Below are 13,328 nucleotides of genomic sequence, written 5' to 3' on the forward strand. Positions count from 1 at the left end.
ACAAGGGCTTGAATCTTGACAGTGATTTATGTCAAAACAAACAAAAGAAAAAAACCAAATAAGTTCACCAAAGATAAATCACTATATTTGGTAATTCTGTAGTCATTTTTGTGAAACAACAGAAGAAAGTGTATGTATCTTTATTTGACATAAGATAAATGTGCAGCTGCTGAACTGCTTTAATCTTGATTTGCATCATCACTTTAGTTTTCTAATGTGCTAACCAAGAAGACTTCATGACAGATAAATAGAACTCAGAAGAAGCCATGAATTAAGGTAACAAGGTTTGAAGATAGGAGATGTTCAAATACCAACCTTCTACCAATATAATTTAGAAATTTTCAAATAAGCAACAATCTATTCTGTCTTTATCCTAATCATCATGTGCTTCTGCCTTTTAGAACCAAAGTCACAACCACAGCACCTTCATCAAGGACAGCAGAGAGTGTCAAATACTGAACAAAATGGGATAAAAGATAGCAATCAATCAAGACATCTTCCTCGAAACGATACCAGGCAGCCGAGAAATGAAAAACCTCCTCGTTTTCAAAGAGACACCCCCAATTCGAAGTCAGCCTTAGAAAGCAGTGTATTATCTAGAAACAGAGGCTCTGAAAGACCGGGTGGTTCTTCTGGTCCTGAAGTGTGGGCAGAAGAGAGGATCAAGTGCGATAGGCCATATTCTAGATATGACAGAACTAAAGACGCTTCATATCCGTTAAGTACTCAGCACAATGATGGAGCTTTTAGAAAAAGAGATAACTCTATGCAAAACAGATCAGGAAGAAGTCCATTGTATACAGAGGCAAAAGAAAACCCACTTCCTCAAGAATTCACAGACTATAATAATCAAAAACGTGGGAAAAGAGAAAACCAAACAGGTAATCCTGATCATTTTTATGACAGGAAATCACGGACAGTGAATAATGAAGCTTTTAGTGGTCTAAAAATTGAAAAACATTTTAGTGTAAATACTGATTACCAAAATCCTGTTCGAAGTAATAGTTTTGTTGCTGTTCCAAATGGAGAGACAGAAATGCCACTGAAAGGAAGACGCATAGGACCAATTAAGCAAGCAGGACCTGTCACAACTGTGTCCTATGATGACAAAGTATTTTATAATAGTGGGCCTAAAAGAAGATCTGGGCCAATTAAGCCTGAGAAGGTGATAGAATCGTCTATTCCTGTGGAGTATGCAAAGATGTGGAAACCTGGAGATGAGTGTTTTGCACTTTATTGGGAAGACAACAAGGTATGACTGTTTAAGACAGTGCTCTGTAGCATACTGTGTAATGTTCTGATGGTACTCTGTAGAAATTGTCGTCTGTATGTCTTCTTCTGTAATCATACCTGTTTGGGGTCCTTAAAGAGATTTAAAGTTGTGTAATTCATAAAAGAAAAAGAAAAATATTTAACATTTATGTGAGTACTTGAAATTTGCTTTATCTTACATATGAGAACCATATTCAAAATGATTAAATTTAGTTCAGCTCTATTTCACTTATCATTTCCTAAATGATAGATGTTTAGTTTCTTGCAAATTTTACTGATTTGGTGGGGGGAGGATCATTTCAGTGGTACAAAGTTATTGCAAATTTTTATTTAAAAATATATACTGTAAAAAAGAAGAAATCATATAATCTAGTTTTTTGTTTTTTTGTTTTTTTTTTAACCTTGCAACAAATAAATGAATAGTTATTAGTTGGCTAAAAGGGAAAGGAAGAATTGGGTGGAAAAGAAGACAGGGGAAAAAGTAGAGTGGTAAGAATCTGGTGAGAGCTGGGAGACCAGGTGAGCACAGAAAGGGAAGAGAACCCAGAATGTTCCTTGTTTTTTTTTTAACTTTGTTAGTTCATTGATAATTTGATGTCATATTTGATTATATTTGCTACCTTTCCCAACTCCTTTCAGATCCACTCCTTGTTCCCTACCCAACTTTGTGTTTTGTTTTCAGAATTTTTTATTTAGATTTTATTATATTCATCAAGTTCAGTTTGTGCTGCCCACACAGTCGCAGATGTGGGGACTCTGACCGTAGCACGGTCTACTTCCCAGGTACAGTTTTAGAGAAAGCGGACTCTCCCTCTCTCAGCAGCTCTCAGACACTGGCGAGGAGTGGGACTTGCGCACTCCTCCCCTTTCCCTTCAGCTTGCTCGGGCCTTGTGCTTGCTGTCACAAGCTCTGTGAGTGGGACACGGTCCTGCTAGGCCTAGAAAACATTTTTTCCTTGTAGTCATTCAATGCCTCGGCTCTAACACTCTTTCTCCCCCCCCCCCCCGCACTGTGGTCCTTGAGCCATGTGGGAAGGGGCTGTGATATAGACGCCCCATTTAGAGTTACCCTGTTGCAAATAGAAGCTTCTCTGATGTGAGTTGATAGATGGGTGTAACAACAAGTTTATCAGGAGATGGTTTGATACCATGGCCATTAAGCTGAATGACAGTAGTAGCAGGTTCTAACACAGGGACTATGACCTCTCCAGCCACAGGTTCTTGGCCCTGATTGTGGTACCAGCTACGGCCTTCAACTTGTGAGGTGGGCCTTAAGTCCAATTAGAAAGTGGCGGCTTATGCTCATTATGTTCATGCCCCTGTTGTACCACTGGGCATTTCTTGTCAAAGCAGTCATTATTACTGTTGGCAGGATTCATGTCTGAATAAGACTGATGCTTCCTTTTCTCCTCTAGTAGTGCACCTAATACCTATCAGAACTCTGAAAGCTAACCAGTAGGAATGAAGCTCTCAGGTTAGCACTAGCTTGTTCTCTATCTCCATGTACTGTGCCTTCGGTATGTACTCTTCAGCTGGAGCATATCATTGGCGTTGGCAATACCTTGTATTGTGTGGAGTCTATGGGAACTCTCTGGCTAACAACTCCAAAAGAGGTAACCCACTCATGGTATATATAGGGCTTTTTGTTTGTTAGCTTGTAAATGCTAACATGTCACCCTGTTACAGGATAGCTCTATTTAATCTCACTCTCTCCCCCGCCCCGTGTGTGTGTGTGTTGAAGCTTCTACAGAATAGTAGTAGGTTTACATGTAACTGTTTCTAAAGGTCTTTATTGTTATTTATCCCTTGTTCCCTCCTTGACCCTGTCCTCCCATTCCCACCCAATTTAACTCTTCCTGTTCAATTATTCTTCTATCTTTCCTTCTAACTTCCTCCCCTTACTAATTTCCTAGCCTCTTTTGCATTCCAAATGAAGCATGCATACCTGCAGATATAAAGCTCATATTCATAAATGAGAGAAACATTTGTCTTTTTCAGTCTGAGTTACCTTCATTTCCCTGTATATTTCATAATTTTGCTTTTCTGAACAGCTGAGCAATATTCCATTGTGTAAATATAACACATTTTTCTTATTGTGTTAATAACTGATGGATATTCATCAATTGATAGACATCTAGGCTGTTTCCTCTACCTGGCTGTTGGGAATAGAGCATCAGTGATAATGGATGAGCAGGTATCACTAGAGTAGGGTACAGAGTCGTCTTTATGTATTTTCAAAAGTGATATAGCTGGATTGTGTGGAAGATCTATTTTCAGTTTTTAGGACCCTCTATGGATTTCCACAGTGACTGTACCAGGTTATTTCTTGGCCATTTTCATTTTATTTTTTGAGAACTCTGTTTAGTTCCATCTCCATTTTACAATGGAATTTTAATCTTTTAAACGACTGTGCCAATATCTCATGCTTAGATTGGGATAGTATGCCTAATTTATTTTTTCCTTCCTTGGGATTTGGTGTGGTCTAAGCTTACATAAGTTTTATACAAGTTGTCACAACTGCTGTGAGTTCATACACTGCCCTGCTGTGTCCAGAAGATAATCCTTGCCTGTTATCATCTACTACCGTACTTCTTCTACTCCTTGCAGCTTGGGAAGCTGCGTTTGTGTTTGTGTTTCCTTTAGGGCTAAGCATTCTGCAGTCTAGAACTCTCTGAACCTTGGCCAGTGGTGGGTCACTTTATCAATTACCATCTACTACAAAAAGATTTCTGGATTGATCTATGAAGTATAACAATTAAGAAATCGTTTTAATACTGTTTCCATTTAGTAGCATGGAATTGCTTTTGGTTGGATGGCCATTTTCATATTATTAATTCTACCAATCCATGAGCACGAGAGTTTTTTTCCTTCTTCTGGTATCTTCTTTAATTTCTGTTTTCAATAACTTAGGTTTTCACTATGTAAGGCTTTCATTTTGTTGTCTAGATTTATTACAATATCTTCTATTTGAGAAAATCTTAGTCATTTTATGGGTATGAGTCTGCATATATGTATGTGCACCATGTGCATGCCTGGTGCACATGGAGGTCAGTCAGAAAAGGGGTGTCATATTCCCCTGGAACTAGAGTTATAAATGGTTGTGAATATGTTCATGGCTGGTGCCCATGGAGGTCAAAAGAAGGGGTCAGATCCCCTAAATTGGAGTTATAAATGCTTGTGAGCTACTGTATGTGTCCTGGGAACAAGCCCAGTTCTTCATCAAGAACAACAAGTGCTCTTAGTCCCTGAGTCATCTTCCAGGCTCAGGATATTTCATTTCATATTCTGGGGCCATGATGAATGGTATTGGTTTCTAGATTTCCTTCTCTGTGTGTTTGTCATTTGCATATAGGAAAGCTACTGAGTTTTGTTTACCTGTTTTATAGTCTGCCACTTTGCTGAACATAGTTATCAGCCTCAAGTATGACAGCAACACTCATCAGCTAACTCTTGGCAAGTCTAAAACCATCTTTTTCAGGAGCAAGGATATTTCCTTGGTACTCTTGTCTATTGCCAAAGACATAGAAGCTTTGGATATGAATGATCAGCCACAGATAAATGGAGCAATAGAGAACAGATCTACCTGTTTGCTCATAATTGAAATTGGCAGACGAGTTCCTTCAGCAAGTTTTGAGTATTAAACAAACAATAACTCAGCAGTTGATAGACACCAGGTTGGGAATATGAAGTTAGTTAATTTTGACTGTGCATACTGATATCCAAATGCCATCCAGAACTTGATACTTTTTAATAAATTTTAATCTTAATTATAATTGCCTCTAAAAATCAGTGTGCTGGTAGGAAAATAAATACAACATTTCTTTTCAATGAAACATTGTAGTCATTTGTCATTGTGCTAGCTTATACTTAGTAGACACTTTATCTGTATAGAGACTGTACTAATTAAGAAGATAGAAAAACCCAACGTGCTAAACTCATGTGTTATCCGTATTGTATACATTTATAATAATGGTCCAAACTATCTTGATATTCAAAACATCTTTCAATACTTTTCAGTAACAGAAATCAGCACTGCCCGTCCTGTGCAGAGATGGCACTGTTCTCTCCTAAAGCCGTCCAGCTTAAGAGGCAGATTTTAAATGTTTGGTCAAGAAGACACAACTTCCAGATTTTTATATTAGAAACAAAGATAGAAATTTAAGAAAAGAAGTGGACTATAACTACCATTAGGAAACTGTGCCTTAATTTTATTATAATTATGTTTTAGAGATGGTCAACTTGTATAGTCTAATGTTAATGTTTTCACAGTTCCACATAATACCTTGTTTTATTTCCATAGAACTTAGAATTTGAGACAGCTTTCTGTCTCTCTTTACACTATAAAACAAACTATTTTCTCCCTCTGAACTTGAATATTACAGCAATAACCTCCATATTGTTTTTTTTGCTTGTAATCTTAGATCTCTCAAGTTGGTCATTGATACTGGTCTTAGATCACATGAATGTGCTACTTAAAATCTCTTGCCTATACATGAACTCTCTTACCTATACAAACTGTTCATAGACCCTTCCTTATCTAAACTTTAAGACTTACTGATCCTAATTTTTTATTTGTTGAGCAGTCATGTCATACCATGATTAGTTTAAAACTTCTATTATTTGCCTGTGTTCATCTTCATGGCCCCATAACTGCCCGTAGAATATCCTTTTCTTGGCTAAACATTCTTCATCTTTAAATGAATTCCATCCTCTCAGGAGGCTCATCCTGAATTCTCAACTTTTTTAAGTTGCATGTCATTACATCTGTAGTTCACTACTTTCCATGTTATAGATCTTTGTTGTTTTTTTTTTTTTAACATGGATCACCTTTATAAATCTGTGGGTACTTTTTCTTTAAAAAAAAAAAGAAATTAAATATATAGCTTTATTTGGCCCTGGGATTCTTAAGTAAGGCTTTTTAGAAGTCTCCTCTGTGTCAAGGCTCTATTTTAGAGAGTTGAAGATAAAAACCAGAGAAATGGAATACTGCGTTCTTTTGGTTACTGCACGGAATCACAAAAGCTAAAGATTAAGCTGTAAGTTTTTAAGAAGGCATTGCCTTATTACTTGTTTTCCTGGGCTACAGTATGATTGTTGAACTTACTGTGAACTGACATAAATTGAGAAGCTTACAATTGAAACATACACTCAAAACAACTCAGAACACAATAGTGAGTCTAAGAACAATAGAGGAAGGAAGAGAGGAATGCTTGCCAAAGCCCTGAGATAAGGCCGTCCCAGCATGTTGCTCTAAGTTAAGTAGCACCCAGACATGAAAAGGAAACCTCAGGGATTAACCTAATACTTATATGAGATGTAGTAGTTATTAATAAAATATATCAATTAAGAATCAACTCGTTCCTGGTTCATACTTGGAGTTACCCAACCTTTAGAAGGATGTGGAGAATATATTTTTTTTTACCTTTTCTCATTTTATTGAGATATTAAGATATATTAAGATATACTGGCAGAGTAGACATTGCCTCTGCAGACAACACTGACGTCCTATATGAAACTTCTTTTTGCCTCCTCAGTTTTACCGAGCAGAAGTTGAAGCCCTCCATTCTTCTGGCATGACTGCGGTTGTTAAGTTCACTGATTACGGGAACTATGAAGAGGTGCTGCTAAGCAATATCAAGCCCATTCAAACAGAGGCATGGGTACGTGATCCAAATTCTGTACAAAGGCTACTCTGAAGAAAATAAATAGCTCTAAAAGATTAGGCGTAGTCATACAAAAATTGGAAGTGAGAAATGCTGAGTTCCTTTGAAAGTGACTATTCCAAGAGTTTGCTTTACCTGAACTGAGAAAGAATGCACTACAATTACTTACATGTATAATGTGCTGTTATATCATGCTTTGGAAATAGCTACCCTTGTTTGGGTTTGTCAAATATTTTTATGTGTAAAATTGGGTTTTATGAATATTTTCTTTTGCAGATTACTTTAAATTCAGCTAAGTTATATCCAAAATTTGTCAAATTTCAATCTCATTGGGAAACATCATTTTGTTTATTGTTTGAGGTACATATACAATTAGGAAAAGCACTTTAAATTATGTATGGTTTTGTACATTGTTTACCACATGCATGCCTTTACACATGTATATGTGCATTTTGTTGCCAGTTATTTGACAAAGTGTTAAAATAACTGAGATCACCTAAGTTAGAGTTTCTCCGGCCAGATAGAGCCCATGTTTTATGGGACTCGCTGACTTTATGCGGGCTGATTACCGTCCACATGTAAGTACAGACACCATAGAGATGTGTCCTCCAGTGTTCATTTTCATTAATTTGTTGCATTTTCCCTAAAGTGTCAAAATAAGTAGAAAATCAGATCATGCTGCCAGCAGCCCTCATCTCTGGAGCCTCATCTCTGTCTTTTTTCATGAGCTGCTTTTAGATTTGGTGTTTTAAAGATTTTCTGTCTTGTCTTTATTTGTGTCCTCATCCTCTAGTATAAATAAAACAAGAACACAGAACCCAATTGCAGTTTTCAGACTTAAAGGCATGAATATTTGTTGCCTTTTTGTTTAAGAAAAACTATTATTTTCTAAGGCAATTCATTTTACTTTACAGTATGATATTACTGGTAGTTTTTAGGTTTAATTAAGAGGGCACTTCCTTTATCATTTTCTAAAGATTTTCTCTGAAAGACCAAGGTACCATCATTTTCTAATTTATATTTTTCCTTTCTTGGTAAAACTTGGATTCATATGTTTTTACTCTTCTTGATCTCATGTGATGGCTATTTTAAATCCCCCCTTTTAATAGTTTTTAATCCAATCTTAATGGTAAAGTGATTGTTTACTGAATCTACGTTTCTAGAATTTGAATCATGACTTGCTACTTTTCCATACTCCCAGTTGTTTTTAGATATAGCATTCACTGTCCAAGTGGAAGCCATCTTTTTAATGTGTAAATTATACTTACTTTATCTGAGGCTTACATGATACAAGCTAGGGTCTCCCATAGCTCAGGCTATACTCAGTCATGTAGCCAAGGATGATTAAACCCTTCTGCCTCTACCTTTCAAGTGCTGGGGTTAGAGGTGTGCACTCTTATGCCACCTTCAAAGCAGAATTTTTAATTAATTTCATTTTTCTATTTTTAGAACTCCTAGGGATTAATTTTACTCTTTTCTTCTAAAAGAAGCATTTAGTTTTCTTCTGTTTGTTTCTCTTCTAGGGCAGTCACACCTGATGACATTTGTTGCTCCTCTCTGAAACTCCCCTATTTAGAGATGTTTGGTTCTGAAGTGCTACAGGCAATACTTTGACTGTTCTGCCTTAATAGTCCTCATGGCACTTACCTTGATTTTTATTTGTATAAGCATAACTGGATGATGGTTCAGTGATTATGTTCTGAACCACAGTACACTGTTGAATACTCATTTATGATTTATTTTTACTTATTTTAAGCTTGAATAAGATGCCTAACCTATTTTTGCAGAAGCAGGATAAAAATCACTGCATCTTCTGGAGATTTTGCCATTCTTTCCTCCTATGTGAAGATTTTTGCCTAAATTAATGTAACTGGATCATGGGCCTCATTGTCAGGGTAAAGATCATCCATTTTTCTGTCTACAAGAGTAGTTATTTGAGAGAAACATCTCTTTGAAATACAGGCGCCACCAGCTTAACAGTTCTTTTTTTATCTCCATTTAAACAATATCGATGTGTGCATAGATACGTACATAAACAGCCACGACAGTAAACAGTCTATGCAGATGTCAGTGCATGTGATGTAGAGTCAAGGTAGAGTTAGTTCTCTGAGCTTCTGAGAGTGTTTGTGTTGCAATCCATGAGCACCTTTCTGTACGTTGGGACTGTATCAAGGTTAAGTTAATCAAAGCTCCACAAAATTATAAGCAAAACGTCCACTGCACCAATAAGAAGGCAATCCCACTTGACTGACTCACTACAGAATTAAAGTCTGCAAAGTGCAGAAAATTTAAGGGGCCTTAGCACAGTTATTCATCTACACTGTGGATTATCAAACTTTCAGTTTTTAATTTCTTGCGCTACATATGCGTGTGTATATTTTCATGTGAAATAATATGTTTATTTGCTTAAGGTTCATTTTTGTTACTGGCAAAAAATGTTGGAAATCTCTTAAGTTTTCCAAAAATACCAATGATCATTTAGCAAAGATATTTTTTAAGTAAAGTGCATAACAACCAAAAACAGCTTGAGTATAAACCAAAAAAGCCTTTATAAAAAATAGTTGCTTGTACTGCTTTTCAAAGATGTAAGGATAAATCCTAAGTACAAAGCATGAAATATTAAGAGACATAAGACTAAGTATAATAGTCGGTTGTATGGAAAATTAAAATAAAAGTTAATGCTTTAAATCTGTGTTAGTGTTTTTCTCAAGAGATCTATGGATTATCTCTCTTACATATGTTAGTAGGATGAATGTCTATCTGTTTTTTTTTTTCCAATCTGAATACACCCACCTTTTCATTTCTAGGACACATTCAGAGATGATACTTTAGATACTCAAAATATATGTTCTGATTTTCACTAAATACATTATTCTTTGAAAATGATTTATTTAACATCTTGATGTGTTAACCTTGAACTTTTGTTTTTATTACAACTGGAGTTCACCTGGCTCTTTTTACTTCTGTTGGATTTATTGTTGTTTTGTTTTTTCTTTTCTATTTTTTTAAAAATTAATTTTTAATACAGTATATTCTGATCGCGATTTTTCCTCCCTCAGCTCCTTCTACATCTTTCCGACTTCTCTTCCCACCCAAATCCACACCTTTTCTTTCTCTCCCTCATTAAAAAAGCAAACAAGTATTTAGAAATAATATTAAAATAAATTAAGATAAAGTAAGTCTTAATACCTAACTTGTAATGAACTTTCTAATTATCATGTGTAATGTGACATTTGCAGTTCACTTTGAACTATATAAACGCTCTAATTTTTTCTTCTGATCTTTCTTTTCTTTGGGACTCTATAATGTTCCCTAAACAAAACAAAAAACACCCTAAAATAAAATAAATAGTAATTTTTTTATTTTGTGTTTGTATATTGTACGCCAGTGTGCACATGTATGTGTTATTGAAACATTATAGAGCTATCCTTGTTTTAGCAAAGTAGTTGATGCATTATGGAAATATACATGGAAAAAAACCCCATAATATTTCTTAATCCTCTCTATTGTATGAGAAAACATTAGCAAGGAAATCTGCTAATGGTACTCCCTGCAGGCACCTTCCTAATTGGTTCCTTTGAACTCCAGAACTAGCATGAGGAAACAAGTATAAGGATGCCCCCAGGCATCATGGAATCCCTGTGCTATAGTTGACTGTGTTCACAGATTCTCCTTTTGTCTTTCTGGAGTTGTTCCTAAAAACTCCTTTACACTCAGAGCGTTGCTGTTTCTGAGTTTTCAGGGCCTTTAAGACTTAGGTCCTGTGAGACTTTTATGTCCCAAGAGATGTTTTGGAGCATGCTGGTGTTTAAGTATGTGCTTCTTCTATCAGGAAGTGATTGCTGTTTAGCTGTTATTCCAACTAGAGAATCGCATTGTGTGGAGAAAGGTTAGTTCTACAGCCTTAGCTTGCACATGGTCTTGGCAGTAATTCTAAAAAGTCTGAAAAATTACAAATAGATTGTTATTATTTTTTAAAGTAATCATCCTATATTAAGTAGGTTTTTTTTTTTTTTTGGTGGAGTCATTTATTACTCAACAAATATTCCTTGAATACTTTCCAGGTTTCAGGGAGTATTTCTATAAGTAGCACATATAAACCCATAAGACCCCCCCATACACAAGTAACTTATCTTTTATGTGAATGTATCTTCAGTGTAAGTCTTGTTCTTACCTCTTGAACTCTTAAAGCAAGGTCCAGTGGAGATGATTCTTTATTCCACTTTAGTTTGAAGACAACTGTTGTTGAAAAAAATATAACAATGAACTTAATGTATTAAATTCTTTTACTGCAGCTGAGGGGGCTGAGCCTGTGGGTAAAATGTTTGCCGTCCAGGCATGAGGACCTGAACTTTTAACTTGGTTCCCCAACACCCATGTAAGAAGCCAGGAATGGAATTTTACATCTTTTATCCCAACACTGAATTGAAGACAGGAGAATCCTAGGTTCACTGTACAGTCACGATAGCCAGTGAAGTTCAGTAAAACCACCGCTAAAATTAAATTGTAAAATTATAGCAGACAGTAGCGTTTATGTTCACTCTTCCTGTATGTATGCACAGGTATGTGTACACATGTTTGCACACACACAGACACACACACACAAAGTACTAGTGGAAAATAAAAAATACGTTTTTCTATTTATTTCATTATGGTATCTTATTTGATTTGGTTTAGTTTTGGTTTTTTTTTAATGTAAGGTATTGGTATGCTGTTCAGGCTGATCTTGAACTTCTAGGCTTAAATAATCTTTAGTAGGTAGAAGCGTAGGCCTCTTGTACCATGGCTGGCTTTGTTTCTGATTTAAACAATAAAATTTAGCCTGGCCAGGTGGCATATGCAGAAATGACAGCACTCAGGAGCCTGAGAAAGAAAGGTCACAAATTCAAGAGCACCTGTACTTTGTAGTCTGTACTACTACCTTAGCTACATAATTAGACTCAGAAGTTTTAGTTTTGAAATAACTTTGCACAAATTTGTTTTTCTAGCATCCTGGAAAGCACATTTAAAAGCTACCCTTTCACATTCAAATAACATTCATAAAAAGTCATAAATTATTATTCCATTAAAAGTACTTTTTTTAAAGAAAGCATTGAGGACCAACGAAAACCCTACTGAGTTAGGACAGATAGAACAATGAGTTAACAAAGAGTCCTTACATGTGTAGGAACAAGGTCACGTTAGCTATTTAATTAGGCTATATGTAATGTGAACAGGTTTCAAAGATCATAGTAGACATTAAAATGAGGACAATTGTTATAGAAATTAACTTGAAAAGAGAATTATGTAACAGTGAGACTTTGCCAGTTAGTATTTAGTTCAAATGCCTGTTTGATCTTAGACTTGCCACTTTTGCTGATAAATTCTTAAATAAGTTAGTTCCTACATTATTGCTAAGAACAGAATTTGTTTTGGCCACTGACTAAAGTTACATTTTTTTCTTTTTTTCCCTCACTTTATTTTGGGAAACATTTTCTTTTTTGGTATAAAGTCAGAAGCAAACTCTGTATCTACTTTGAACATAAAACATCCTTTTAAATTATGGACCCTGAGCTTCATCTGTGTTGTTTCTTTTTAATGTTTTTTGAAATTTTTATGATGCTGGGATTGAACTCTTATCTGTGCATGCTTTAAGTACATTATTCCACAGTTGAGCTATATACTGTTTTTAAACTCCTTTCTATTACATTGATAGGATTGATTTTTTTCTTCTTTAGCTGTTACTCAACATCTTGGGTTTCCTGCAGGAGGTTGTGGGCTGTTCTTGAGCCCTTTACTGGAGATGTGGCAGCTGCTCACGTGAGGGAAGGGTGTGATTCACTCAGAAGTATACTCCAGACTCACAAATACAGCACCGTAAAACTGTTCATAATCCTTGAAACTCAAAACTAAATGGAATATTAAAAAGACCTTGAGATTTAGCTTTGACCCAGGTATTGTTACAAGAACGAGCCGGGCCCCTTGTTTGTGCCGGCCGGCTAGCTTACACCTGAAATAATCACATAGAAATGGTATTTATTTAAACACTGCCTGATCCATTATCTCTAGCTTCTTATTGGCTAATTCTCACATCTTGATTTAACCCATTTCTAATAATCTGTGTTTACCACGAGGTCGTGGCTTACCGGTAAAGATTCAGCATGTCTGACCTGGCAGTTCCATGGCAGCTTTCTCTCTCTGCCCTTTTTCCCAGCATTCAGTTATTTTGTCTACTCTACCTACCTAAGTGCTGCTCTATCAGAAGGCCACAGAAATTTCTTTATTCAACCAATGAAAGCAACACATAGACAGAAAAAAAAACCTCCTACACCAAGGTATAATATTCTTTAGGGGTGTTTTATGCCATCATTGAAATTATGCTATTTTCAAGATCTAAAATAAAAAGATAACAAA

At 35.9% G+C, this 13,328-nt stretch overlaps 1 protein-coding gene across 6 annotated transcripts in view; it reads left to right on the plus strand.

Moving 5' to 3' along the window:
* Tdrd3 (tudor domain containing 3) overlaps positions 1-13,328 on the plus strand; it is a 159,472-nt gene that overhangs the window by 119,960 nt on the left and 26,184 nt on the right. For 5 of the 6 annotated variants that reach the window (XM_085698273.2, XM_085698274.2, XM_087912263.1 and 2 more), the window contains 2 exons: positions 402-1,252; positions 6,807-6,932. In XM_085698273.2, coding sequence (XP_085554399.2) covers positions 402-1,252; positions 6,807-6,932 — 977 coding nt within the window. Of the gene's footprint in view, positions 1-401; positions 1,253-6,806; positions 6,933-8,458; positions 9,624-13,328 lie in introns of those variants that run through there. The other variant, XM_085698276.2, reaches the window with a different exon arrangement.

Source organism: Myodes glareolus, chromosome 12 (assembly GCF_982192425.1).
Source record: "Myodes glareolus chromosome 12, mMyoGla1.1, whole genome shotgun sequence".
Classification (NCBI taxonomy): domain Eukaryota; kingdom Metazoa; phylum Chordata; class Mammalia; order Rodentia; family Cricetidae; genus Myodes; species Myodes glareolus.